The sequence below is a fragment of the Saimiri boliviensis genome, chromosome 7 (genome assembly GCF_048565385.1).
Source record: "Saimiri boliviensis isolate mSaiBol1 chromosome 7, mSaiBol1.pri, whole genome shotgun sequence".
Taxonomy (NCBI): Eukaryota; Metazoa; Chordata; class Mammalia; order Primates; family Cebidae; genus Saimiri; species Saimiri boliviensis.
Window position 1 is genome coordinate 70,155,352 of NC_133455.1, and position 14,019 is coordinate 70,169,370.

Genomic DNA, 14,019 nt, shown 5'->3' on the forward strand with positions numbered 1-14,019 from the left:
GGTTAAATTACTCACGGAAACCATGAACAGCAATCTGAAAGGTGAGTATCATTGACTTAGTCATGCTAATGGGTCACTATCCAGAACCCAAGTAGTTCAAAGTTTAAAGGGCAGAAGGCTTTGACTTACGTGTTGCAAAACGCAGGTCTTAAATAATTATAAACTATGTTTTTCTAGAGGAATCACTGTATAGGGATCAACAGAACATCACTGTATTCTCTAAGAAATGGCATTTGAGTTTTAATAAGACTTTACAAATGTACCCTTGGGAGAGCTTTTAAGAATAGAACAATATTTTTAGGGAGAGAATATAGTCTCCCATGTACAAATTCCTGGGAAAATGTTCCTGTTCTCTTAATCCAGCAAAAATGTCTCCCTAATCCTTATTTTTTTTTTTTTTTTTTTGCTATATGACTTGAATATCTACGACTAGATATTCCCTCTGTTTAATGAGCAGTACTACAAAAAATACTTGAAATTGTAAAATATTCTGTTATCAGTAAGACCACACAATAAATTAATAAACTTTCATATGCTATCATACATGAGTTTAGCCAAAGTGTTCCAGATGAGATTAGGACACTAATGGATATTTATTTTTGCAAAAAGCAGAAGTGAAGATATTATGGACGCACAGAGATGAGGTTAGGTTAAGGAGACCTTGGTGAGTACTGTATGCGGACACTTGGAATTTGAATCAGAAGACAAAACAGGGCAATAAGAACACTTCTCAGCTTCAGCATGGGTTCTAGTGTGATCACTCCTGAGTGATATTACAGTCCCTGGAAGAAAGCAGCTAATATTCCAACCAGTTATTACACATTCAAGTCAGATTGCCTTCCATAAAGGGTCACAAAGCTCTGACGTGGGATCTTAGCATATGCTGGAGATGGACATTGCCTTCCATAAAGGGTCACAGAGCTAGCTCTAAGGTGTGATCTTAGCATATGCTGGAGATGGACATTGCACCTTCAGTAGGAAGAAAAGAACCATATTTCCCCTGTCTCGGGGGAAACGCACTTGAAGATTATTGTGGGAAGAAACATGTTGAAACAGCCAACTGAAAACCATTCATCTTCCAAACTAATTGGAATCTCCTGGGAAGAGCCTGTTCCATTCCAGTAATGAGAAAAATTGGGATTCCTAGTAACAGTAACTGCAAATGGAAAAAATTTTAGTTGCTAAAAACAGCATTATTATTGTTGAAGAACAAACTGTCTCTCTGCAATGATTACTAACTCAGAAATAGAGAAGCCCTGGATAGTGATTCATCTCGTTCCCTGATAGTTACTTAATGAATGGCATCACGAAGAGGATGTTGGTCGTTTCCTCAAAAGACAAAGAAGTCAATTCATCGAGTAAACAGTTAAGTAGGCAGTGTTTTACAGTAGTTAGAGCTGGGTTTCTGCAGTCAGACTGCTCAGGTTCAAATTCCTGCTTTACCACATCTTAAGTTCATGACCTTGGACAATTCTTAATATTTCTGGACTTCAGTTTCCTCATTTGTAAAATGAAGATTAAATCACAACCAGCCTCAAGTGAAGTGCTTTCATAATTAAATGAGATAATCAAAATGTTTCATACAGTGTCTGCCATTTAGAAACTGCCTTATAAATGTTACTATCATTGCCATTTCTTGGAGAGTTTTATGAATTAAGTTGAACACAGCAAAAGGATATTTTTGCCCTAATATCTCCCATAAAAACCTAGTCTTATTACATGAAATTCCTCACTAGAAATATATTCCTCAACTAACAACATAAATATGCCTGGAATACCAAGCATAAATATGATTATAAGACACTGTCAGCTTCTAAGACATTAAGTGAATTTACTTTCCAGATCACTGGTAGTACTAATGATAAGTTTCCCTTGAAGTAACATAGAAATGGAGAAGAAAGAGCTGGAATGTACTGGGTGTCCTGGGAAGACAGAGAGACACATTAAAAGTGGCAAACTTCCTAATGGGTGAGTGGAAACCAGAAAAAAAATTCCTAAATCCTTTTCCTGAATTGATACATTGGGAAAAAATGAATGGCTTTCAGATTTAAGAAAGTTGGATTCTTACTTTGCCTTTGCTCCTAACAAGTCTGGGGACTGCTGACCCTCGACTTTCACCTTCAAAATTAGAAAATTGACTAAAGTAATCTTTAAGGTCTTTTATATTTCTCAAATTATACAAGCTGTCTTAAGTCCTTGATCACATTATTTATTGTAACCTGGCACCCATTTAGCTAAGCTTTTTTTCTTGTTCCTTGATAACAGTTCAAAAACAAAGAGACAGGGAAAGAGGTAGAAGACATAGACCTCTGATAAATTAGTGAGGAGAACTAAAGGGGAGTGTGCTCAATATGATGAAGAATGGGAGCCCTAAGACAAGCTCAGAGGAGAATTTGAAAGCTGTGGTTACTGAGGAAATGGGAAGTGGACGTCCCAAAGCACAATGATCAAATTAAGAGATCTGAGCAGAGAATCACATACGAAAGTGCAAATGGTGGAGATTACAGATGTAAAAGAGATCCAAAAAGAATAAATTGCATGTTGTATGTAGTTGAATTGAATTACATTCATGACGAACAGACCTATCAACAAATACAACTTTTTTAGAACTTAAGAGGACCCTATAATTTTGTGTTTAATTTTAAGGATAAGAGAAAATTTTAAAAACATATGTGGAATGTAGTAAAGAGAGCAAATGTAGGGATAAAGTAAGAGAAAGTGTGGAAAAGTGTGCAAACTCTGTTCAAGCAGTAATAAGCAGCAAGTACAGGGAGAAGAACTAGAAAAACTAAATAAAATTTATTTAATATTTGCTCTGTGCACGGTATCATGCTCACAGCCTGAATTAGTTTGTTTAATATTCATAATAACCCACGAAGAAAAACACTTATCTTCATTTCACAAAATATACAGTTTTTATCTGCATTTCACAGACCAGGAAACAGAGCCTATTAGTGAACTTCTCAAAGTTTCATGGCCATTAAGTGACTGGCCTAGCTTTCAAGCCCTGATCTATCTTACTCCAGAGCTCATAGTCTTAACCTCTATATTTAATCCCAAGGGGTGTACTTCAAGGAGACTCAAGGACCAGAACTTAAGAAGCCTCAGCCAAACTCAAAGAAAATGGGCTAAAGAGATGAACAAAATATGTTACCTTTATCTCTTGCTTCAAAAAAGAGACAACATAAACAAAAAGGAATCCTCACTTCTGGGCCACCCCCATACACCGACAGTCCTCCCTCTACCACCCTGCTGTTAACCCCAAGTAATTTTTTAAAAGATTAATTCTAATTTACCCTCATGTACAGATGAAATAGCCTAGTATAATTTAGAGAGATTCTAAAAGTAACCATTTATCTTTCTGATTTCTAAAATTAGCCCAATACATGGGCTAATCTTCTTAATTGAAGATTTAAATCTTAAAATGTAAATGGACTGACGATGTAATCTTTTTGATGATGCAGTTGACTAAATGTGATCAGTCAAAACTGTCAGATAAAATGTCTGGTCTCATTCATTCAATAACAATTTATTGAGTATCTGTTACATGCAAGAAAGACAAAGAGCTAGTTGTGGATTTACAGAGGTTTCCAAAACAGGTATGATCTGTTCTCATGAGCTTACTAGAGAGTAATGGATGGGGTAAAAAACAAATGAATATATAATCAGAAATTATAATAAGTACCCTAAAAGAAATAAACATAAAAGCATTTTTATAACATTGAGGGTAGACAGACTAGAGTTATATAAGACTCTTCAGGAAGGCATTTTGAGGGAGTCATATTTAAACTGAAACCTGAAAAATAAGATTTATCAATGCAAGAATGCAAGCAGAACATTTCAGTGAGAGAGAAGACATTGCAAATTCTCAAAGTGAAAAATTACTCAGCATCTTCAGGGAAATGAAGAGGACTAACATAACTGGACAAGTAAGAGATGAATTAGGGCTGTTACATACTGATGTAGCCATGAAATGCCTTAAAAACCAGAGTTGGAACTTTGAATTTTATTCCAAGGGAAATGAAACTCCACTGAGTGGCTTTAAACAGAAGAATGGATCTTGTGTATGGTTTTAAAAGATCAGGCAGATTCTGTCTTTAGAATGGACCTGCAAAGAGTATTTTTGTGCAGTTTAGAAAGGGAAGAAGGCAGAAAGGCTTGAGGTACTTTATAGGACAATGTGGACTATCATAGCAAGTAAGAAAACAGGCTGATATCAGAAGAATTTTAATTTCACAACCTTGACTACAGTCATCCCTGTTTACCTCACATGAAACCAAGAGGATAAGCACATGTAGAGATATTATTATCATGAGATTACAAACCATGTCTATTTTATGACAGTGTTTTTCCATCATTAACTCAGACAACATAAAATAGCTTTCTTTCTATGGAGTTGGTAATCAAAAAATGCTTTTATAATTGAATTGATACTACATCAGTATAGTAATAAAATATACTTAATAAGCCTCTGGCTGGCCTCTCATATAATACTCAGCATTGGTGTTCCAGTAGAATTATTCGTTAACTATTACTCCAACAGCATGCTGGTTAACAGAAAAATAAAATAAAATAAAATTGTGGTTTATCTAACTTTTCACCTCACCCCACTGCTAATTCATGCTGACAGTCCCTTTCTCTGCTCTACTTTTTTTCTTATTTTTACACACAGACTAAGCCATAGTCAGGAATCAGTGATGAAAAATTATACAGCAATAACAATGTTTATCCTGGTGGGACTAACAGATGACCCAAATCTACAGGTTCTGCTTTTCATATTCTTGTTTCTAACCTATTTGTTGAGTGTTGTTGGAAATTTGACCATCATCACTCTCACCTTGGTGGACTCCCACCTTAAAACACCTATGTATTTTTTCCTCCGGAATTTTTCCATCTTGGAAGTCTCATTTACAACTGTCTGCATTCCCAGATTTCTCTACACAATGGCATCTGGGGACAATACCATTACCTATAATGCATGTGCCACTCAATTATTTTTTGTTGTTGTCCTGGGTGTGACTGAGTTTTTTCTCCTAACAGCTATGTCCTATGACCGTTATGTAGCCATCTGCAAACCCCTGCATTACACGACCATCATGAGCAAAAGAGTCTGCATCAAGTTCCTTATTGACTGTTACATAATTGCTCTAATCATTGTTATCCCACCATTTGGCATGGGCTTTGAGCTTGAATTTTGTGATTCCAATGTCATAGATCACTTTGGCTGTGATGCTGCCCCCATCCTGAAGATTACTTGCTCTGATACAGAGTTTATAGAGCGATTTGTATTAATCTTGGCAGTGTTGACACTCCTGTTTACCTTGGTGTGTGTGATTATGTCCTACACTTACATCATCGGGACCATTCTCAGATTCCCTTCTGCCCAGCAAAGGAAAAAGGCTTTTTCCACTTGCTCTTCCCATATAATTGTGGTTTCTATCACTTATGGAAGCTGCATCTTTATCTATATTAAACCATCTGCAAAAGAAGGGGTAGCTATTAACAAGGTGGTGTCAGTGCTTACCACTTCGGTTGCCCCAGTTATGAATCCCTTCATTTACACGCTAAGGAATAAGCAAGTAATACAGGGTTTCAAAGACATGATCAAAAGAATTGCATCTATCTCAAAGAACTAAAGGAGTAATGAGTGCAAATTGAAAAATTATAAAAGAATTCACTATCTCCATTTTATTTTTCCCTAATTCTATACTAGTCACGATTTTTGTATATTACAACCTCATTCTGTTACACTTACCACCCACTATCTATAAAAGTATTAATTAACCTTTTTATTTCAAGCTATTCCCAGAAATACATGGGAATAAATCTTCAGCAAACTTTTATAATATCACACCTATTATTATTCACATAACAAGAAATGTGGACAGCATCAATTTACTGTCATATTGGTGCTCATCTGCTCCTTTTGTACTGACTTACATGTCCAGATTTAAGCCCCAGATTTCCCAAGGACATCAATGATGATCATCTATGTCTGCAGAAATAATCCTGTAAGTACCCTCCTTGATAACAGGCATTATTCTATCTCTTCCACTTTTCAGCAAGATACAAATACAGACTAAAATTTTTTTCAAATGCCATTTGCTTAAAAGCTGTACAACTTCCTTTTATTAAAAACCCTAACTCTGTATAAATAGAATTTCATATGCCTGTCACTGTGTGTATACCTGGGTGCATCTATGTGTATATTTTTGCCCTTTCAGAATATCAGCTTAATAAGCTTAAAGGGGTTAATGGGAAGGACAAAATATAAATGAAAATTTGTACCTGAATTCTATTCTGTTATCCAAATTATTCACCATAATAATTTTTCTAATCATTTTTTCTAAATATTTTTGAGGATTTCTAAATACAAAGAAATCCAATCTAAACCACAGAGTCTAATAAAACTAACCAATGAATAAAGAATTCAAATTTTTAAGTGCTCATTTTTGCCTTTTCAACTTAGTCCCACTTCCTCATTACCTCTCTTTCTTCATAATTTTCTATTGTTTATCTGATGCTCTAGGGAAATATGTGCTGTACCAGGGGTCAAAAAGTTCACATTACTCTCTGGTTTTTATTACCACCAACTCAGACAGATCTTTTAACTGCATAATTTCTTCCAAATTTGAGGAAATATTAAACTGAAGGACAAGTTGGAGGAGTAAGGTGGCACTAGAAAACAGGCCAGAAATTCTAGTGATATTTAGGGGGCTATCCCAAGCTAATTTATAAGACCATGAAATTGGACCATAATGGATAAACAGTTCCAAAATTCCTCACATCAGAGATAAAGAATGAGTCTGAAGATGATTACACTAGAATAAATAAATCTTTTTTCTCCACCCGATTCCCAGTCTGTCCACTGGAACTCTCTAGATGTAGAATATGCTTTTAAAAATAAAATGGGAAAGAAATATCTATGGAAATTCTGAACTGTGAACTGAGCAAAGCAAGTTAATAATTGAGTTTACCAGACTGAAGGAGTAATTAAAGAATGTATTTAGTCTGCTGAGGGTAGACAAGATTTTGTTACAGATAATTTTTCTTATCTTTTTTGTATGTTAGTAACTTTGAAAATGAATAATCTCTTTATTACATGACATATTTTTCAATACGATTATTTCATTAATGATCTCTTCTTCACCAGACACTGAGCTCCATAAGGTCAAGTACTGTGCTTGCCAATCATATTTCCAATAGAGTTTAAATGTACTCCATACACCTCTTAATTGGCTGAAGATAGCCTCAACCATTCCAGTTCTACCCCAACTTTGGCAGTCCCATGGTCTTACAAAGGCAATAGAGAAGATCCTCCAGGCATTAGCCTATGAAAACAACGATTGTCCTCATTCGCACAGCCTTCATGTTCATGAGCTCCACTACTTCCATGCAGTATTTGAAAATGGAAATCTATTTTTTTAATATTTTTTATTATACTTTAATTTCTGGGGTACATGTGCAGATCTTGCAGGAAGGATTGTTGCATAGTACTGAAAGCTCTAGTCAGAGCAATTAGGCAAGAGAAATAAATAAAAGACATCATGACAGAAAAGGGAAAGTTTTCAGAATAAAAGACAAAAGCATGCCCATCTGAATAGATGCACAAAAAAAAAAAAAAAGCATTTAACAGGCCAGGTGTGGTGGCTCATGCCTGTAATCCTAGCACTTTGGGAAGCCAAGGCAGGTAGATCACTTGAGGTCAGGAGTTTGGGACCAGGTTAGCCAACACGGTGAAACCCCATCTCTAATGAAAATACAAAAAATTATCCAGACATGGTGGTACACACCTGTAGTCCCAGCTACTCGGGAGGCTGAGGTTGGAGAATTCCTTGAACTCAGAGGGTGGAGGTTGTAGTGATCTGGGATCATACCACCACACTCCAGCCTGGGCAAGAGAGTCAAACTTCATCTTGAAAAAAAAAAAGCAGATTAGGTACAGAAGGGATATACCTCAATACAATAAAGCTCATATATGACAAGCCCACAGTGAACATCATACTCAATAGTAAAAAGTTGAAGGTCTCTCAAGGATACCCACACTCACCACTTTTTTCAGCATCATACTGAAAGCTCTAGTCAGAGCAATTAGGCAAGAGAAATAAATAAAAGATGTCATGACAGAAAAGGGAAATGGTCTGTTGCTGACATGATATAACTTACAGAAAGCTCTGAAGACTCCTCCAAATGACTGTTAGAACTGATCAACAAATTCAGTACAGTTGCAGGATATAAAATTTACATACAAAAATCAGTCTTATTTCTATACACTAACAACAAACTATCCTAAAAATAAATCAAGAGAACAATCCCATTTACAATAGCAACAACAACAACAAGAAAAACATAGCTAGGTGTAAAAATTAAAACTCAGTTTTCAATAAGAAGTGAGACATCTGAATACTAAAAACTATAAAACACTGATGAAATAAATTGAAAAAATACAAATAAATGAAAAGGTATTTCTTGTTTTGGGATTAGAAAAATGAATATTGCTAAAATATGTAACTACCCAAAGTAATGTACAGATTCAATACAATCCCTATCAAAATTCCAATGGTATTTTTTACAGAAATAGAAAAAATGTATATAAAATTTATATGGAACCACAAAAGATCCCACATAGCCAAAGCAATCTGGAGCAAAAAGAACAACAATGCTTGAGGCTTCACTGATTTCAAAATCTACTACAAAGGGCCGGGCACGGTGGCTCAAGCCTGTAATCCCAGCACTTTGGGAGGCCGAGGCGGGTGGATCACGAGGTCGAGAGATCGAGACCATCCTGGTCAACATGGTGAAACCCCGTCTCTACTAAAAATACAAAAAAATTAGCTGGGCTTGGTGGCGCGTGCCTGTAATCCCAGATACTCAGGAGGCTGAGGCAGGAGAATTGCCTGAACCCAGGAGGCGGAGGTTGTGGTGAGCCAAGATCGCGCCATTGCACTCCAGCCTGGGTAACAAGAGTGAAACTCTGTCTCAAAAAAAAAAAAAAAAAAAAAAAAATCTACTACAAAGCTATTGTCATAAAAGCTGCATGGTACTGGCATAAAAATAGACACATTGACAATGGGACAGAATACAGAGCCAAGAACATATAATGGGAAAATGACAATCTCTTCAACAAATGGTGCTGAGACAATTGAATATCCACATGCAGAAGAATAAAATTGGATCCTTATCTCACATCACATACAAAAATCAACTCAAAATAGATAAAAAACTTAAATATAAGATATGAAACCAGGCTATTTCATTTAATGTATCCAAAGCAATGGTTGTTGGTTGCATGTAGAGACTATTTTAAATATTTCCTGGTTAGCACTAACCATGTGAGTTTCTTCTCCAGAAGGGCCCCATATGAAGCCAACAAATGTAGTCCTAGTGGGGTGTAGGGCAGAGCCAAGGCAGGTGTTTTGTTTTGTTTTGATTTGTTTTGTTTTGTTTTGTTTTGTTTTGTTTTAGCTGAATCCCCTAAACAATTTATGGCCATTGTGGATGCAGAGACTTCAGAAAGAATGAGAAGAGACTGTTAAAGTCTCTATGGTGCAGGAGCCTCTGTGGGGCATCAATGAAAGTGCCTGTTGTATTACAATTTAGAGAGATTCTAGAGCCTTTTCTTATTGGGTGGCATACTCTAAGTGGTTATCAGCATAATGGACTTAAACAAAATTTGTAAATGAGGAATATATTGCCACTGAAACCCAAATAAATATCTTAAGTGTTAAGCCCACTTTAAAATAGTGGCTGTCAATGAAGGTGAGGAGTTGATTTCTCACTTCATCAGGTATGGATTATCTCTGAGCTGATTAGTAATGCCCAGAAATTTTTCTGAAGGGTCTAGGGCCTTGAAATTTATGGGACACAATGGTCCAACCTCATTTGGTAAGTTCAACAAGTGTTTGTATATCCTGTGTGAGTGTATCCTTTGAATTTCCTCACATGAGGATGTTATCAACATAACGTTATCAACAGAATTGTCTTAGTATGTTTTGTTACTTAGAATAGATAAAATGGGGTAATTTATTTTTTAAAAAAAAGATACTTACTTCTTACAGTTATGAAGCCTGAGAAGTACAAGTCAAGAAAGTATATCTGGTGAGGGCCTTCCAACTGTTGGGGACCCTGCAGACTACCAAGGTAGGCACAGGGCATCACGTGATGAGGGAGCTGAGCATGTGGACATGCTAGTTCAGATCTCTCTTCCTCTTTTATAAAGTCAGTATTTCCATTCCCATGATCCCATGATAACCCATTAATCCATTAATCTGTGAATGGATTAGTCTATTTATAAGGACAGAGCCTTAATGATCCAATCACCATTTAAAGGCCCTACCTTTCAATATTGCTAAATTGGAAATCAAGTTTCAATAGAAGTTTCTCAGGGAATATTCAGACCATGCCATTATTCCCCTGAACCCCTAAAACATGTGTTCTTCTCACACAGAAGTATATTCATTTCATCCCCAATGCCCCAAAGTCTTAACTTGTTTCCACACCAACTCAAAAGGTCAAAGTCCAAAGTCTCATCTGTGAGCCTATGAAAGACGCATTCCCATTCCAAAAGGGAGAAAATAGGCAAGAAGAAAGGGATAACAGGCCTGAAGCAAGTTCAAAACCCAAGAAAGTAGACATTAGGTCCTAAGATTCCAAAATAATCTCCTTGACTCCATGTCTGGCACCCTCACTTTGGCTTAAGGATTTTATCCCCAAAGCCTCAAGCAGGCCTGCCCCTATGGCTTTGCTGGGCTTAGTTCATTCAGCTCTCCCAGGCTGACATTGTACATTGGTAGTTCTGGAGTTTCAGCAGTTCTACTCCCATACTCCTCAAGGCATGCCCCTAGTGAGGACTCTCTGCAGTGGACTCACTCCCACAGCCCCTTCAATCCCATGGTGGGAACTCTATAGCAGCTTCAACCCTACATTTATGCTGAGTATTGTTTTGATTAAGCAATCAAAGTCTCTATGGTGGCTCCACCCCTGTGACACAACTCTGCCAAGAACCCCAGGCTTTTGATGCCATTCTTTGAAATCTAGGTGGAGGCCACCAAGCCTCCACAGCTCCCATTTTCTGAAAGCCTGCAGAATTAATACCACATGGACACTACCAGCTATAACTTGTGCCTTCCTGGGCTGCAACATGAGCTTCACCTGGGGCAGGTTGAGCCATGGCTGAGGCAGCCATGGAGCACTGTACTAAAATGTAGGCAGCAGAATCCTGAGGCAACCCTGGGCAGTGAATCCATGAAGATCACCCCAGGCCTATCCCCTGAAAGCATTCTGCCCTCCTATACCTCTGGGCCTGTGATGAGAGAGGCAGCATTGAAGATCTCTGATATGTCTTCAGGGTATTTTTTCCATTGTTTTGAGAATAGTACCTGACTCTTTTTGACCTGTGCTAATCTTCTTAGCAAATGGTTCTGTATGCTTGGTTTCCTCTCCTGAACATGACTTTTCACTCTACATAGCCAAGCTGAAAGTTTTTCAAATATTTCTACCCTGTTTCCCTTTTAATTATAAATTCTGTTGTAAATTGTTTCTTTGTTCCCGAATCTCAATGGAAGTGGCCAAAAGCAACCATGCAGCTGCTTCTATTTTGCTTAGACATTTCTTCTGCCATATATGCTAGTTCATCAATCTCAAATTTGATAAACAAAGCTCTCAAGTATAGACACAGCTCAGCCAAGCTCTTGTCCAATTTATAACAAGAATGGCCTTTCCACAAGTTTCCAAAACTTTGCTCCTCAGTTTTATCTGAAACTTTGTCAGAATGGCTTTTACTGTTCATATTTCTATTAACATTCTGGTCATAACCACTTAACCAATCTCCAAGAAGTTCCAAATTTTCCATAGCCTTCTATGTATTCTAGGCCCCCACCAGATTATAGGCTTTTTCTAGCCTAATCTTCCAAATTCTTTCACCTTCTGCGCAGTATTGACTTTTAAAGCTGCTTCCACATTTTCAAGGGTTTGTTATTAGCAACATGTGTGTTCCTGGAAAAAGTTGAATGCGGTTAAGATCTTGCCTGCAAAGACTGTGTGCTGGCAGACCTGTTGAGATATCCCATGGGGAAGGGGAAGTGAGTGAAAGTATATTTCATTCAAAAGTGAAGGCTAATTGCTTCTGAGAGGCTGTTTGAACTATGCATTGAATTGAACATATTAGCAAAATATGTAAATAGCAAACTATTTTCCAGCTGTTGGTTGAATGTAGTCAGTAATTTGGTAGTTTAGACATGGGAGATTAATGGAGGATACCACAGCATTCAGGCTATGGTGATTTACTGTGAAGTGTCATTCATTTATATCATGTTTGAGCACTGGCCACAATGGGTTATTGAAAGAGAGACAACAGGAACAATGACAAGGCCAGGCACACCCACCCCCAGGGAGTGTCCCTCCATTGCTCTACATTTCCCCAAAACTTCATGGCTGTGGCAGACTCTCTAATGGAACTTTTATCTCAGTGGTCTCTCTGGAGCCTCTCTTCTCAGACATATGTTTACAGTTGGTTCTCAAAATTGCCAACAACTGAGGTTCATTAGCCCCTTTTGAACTTTGGTCCACAGGGCTTCTTTAGCTTCTTCAGGAAATTGATCCCATGTGCCTGCTCTAAAAAGAGCAGATAAAACCTGTGTTCCTCTAGTTAACACAGAAACTGCAAAGATGCCCATACCCTCCCATCTAAGAACTTCAACATAATCTCTCTTAGAACATAAATTTTAAGGAATTTGCAGTCTCTCAAAGTCTTTTCTTCTGATTCAATAACTGCTATAGGCTTTTTTTTTTTCTTTTTTTATTATACATTTGAAGGTCTGTGTCTCTCAAGAACTATGATTTGATTCTGGATTGGATTCTTAGAATGGAACATAATATGCTTTTTTTCCCAGTTAAGTTCCACAAGCTTGGATACTTCCATTAAGAGAAAAGTAGAATGTGGATGGAAGCCAATGGAAAACATGTTGAAGTTTATACTACTCAAAGCTCCACGTGGCACATCTCATCTTTTATTTACCTCTTAGGTACAACAAGGTAAATAGTTCACTACAGTCATTCAGATTATCAAAGGTATGAGCATCATATGTTTTTAAAGTCATTGATTTTATCATTCTATAAATGTGGATTATGAAATGAATCAACTGTGAAAATCTGGAAGAAAATGCAGTACTTGCTAAAGACTACAGCTTAGTATAAACAAGGAAGAGGGTTGCAGGAGACCCAGGTCAATGTTTAACATCATCTAGGACCTCCAAAAACTGTATGGGAAGATGGGAAGGCTGACAAGAATGATTGTAATAATATAATTTTTCTAATCCATTGCATGTAAATTAAAGGAACCCTTTTATATCATATTTCCCTCTTAATCAGAAAAATCTAAAGATGCACTCAGAATACTACCATCAAATTTCCCTTCCCTGAGAATTACCAATTTATTTACAAAGATCTTATTGTCAAAAACTTTTTCTGGCTTCTGTAAGACAAGAATACAAAACAGGAGAGTTTGGGTAATAAACTGTCATCTTTAGTTGCCATTGAGGACTCTAAGCCTCAGCAAAATTCATTCCATAGTGCTGCTTACAGAGATCTTAAAATTTCTCTTCTCAGAGATATATCTCAAATCAGTGCCTGGATGACTCTGAATGTGGCACAGAAACCTATAATAAAATGTTAATTAATGTAACATATTGATGCTTAAGCCTTGTTCATGTAGAGGAAAAGGCTCACAATACAAAATAATATTATCTTCAGCATTGCCTGTGTAGGGAAATTCCTACTTGTTTCTGAAACAAAGATGTCAGAGATTTGGACAGTATTTGCTGAGATAAGGATCTACAGCAGATATCCAGTGAAGCATCAAATAGTACAGAGAAAGGAAAGAAAGAAACAGGAAAGCACAGAAAACAGAATGAGGTAGAGAGAGATGTGCCAAAAGCACAGAAGCAGGAGAGCTTATAATACAGTCAGGAGAAAGTGCTTTAAACATGAAGGTTTTATAAACATTTTGAAAGGAAGCAATAG

The 14,019-nt window shown here is 37.0% G+C and overlaps 1 protein-coding gene across 1 annotated transcript; it reads left to right on the forward strand.

Moving 5' to 3' along the window:
- Nucleotides 1–4,697: 4,697 nt before the first annotated feature.
- On the forward strand, nucleotides 4,698–5,636 carry LOC120365016 (olfactory receptor 6C2-like). Its single transcript, XM_039472252.1, has one exon. It carries the CDS (start codon nucleotides 4,698–4,700, stop codon nucleotides 5,634–5,636), a length of 939 nt encoding a protein of 312 aa, XP_039328186.1.
- Nucleotides 5,637–14,019: the final 8,383 nt, after the last annotated feature.

What these genes read in the sequence shown, in the direction of transcription:
- LOC120365016 (XM_039472252.1), top strand. Translation starts at nt 4,698, where the DNA reads ATGAAAAATTATACAGCAATAACAATGTTTATCCTGGTGGGACTAACA.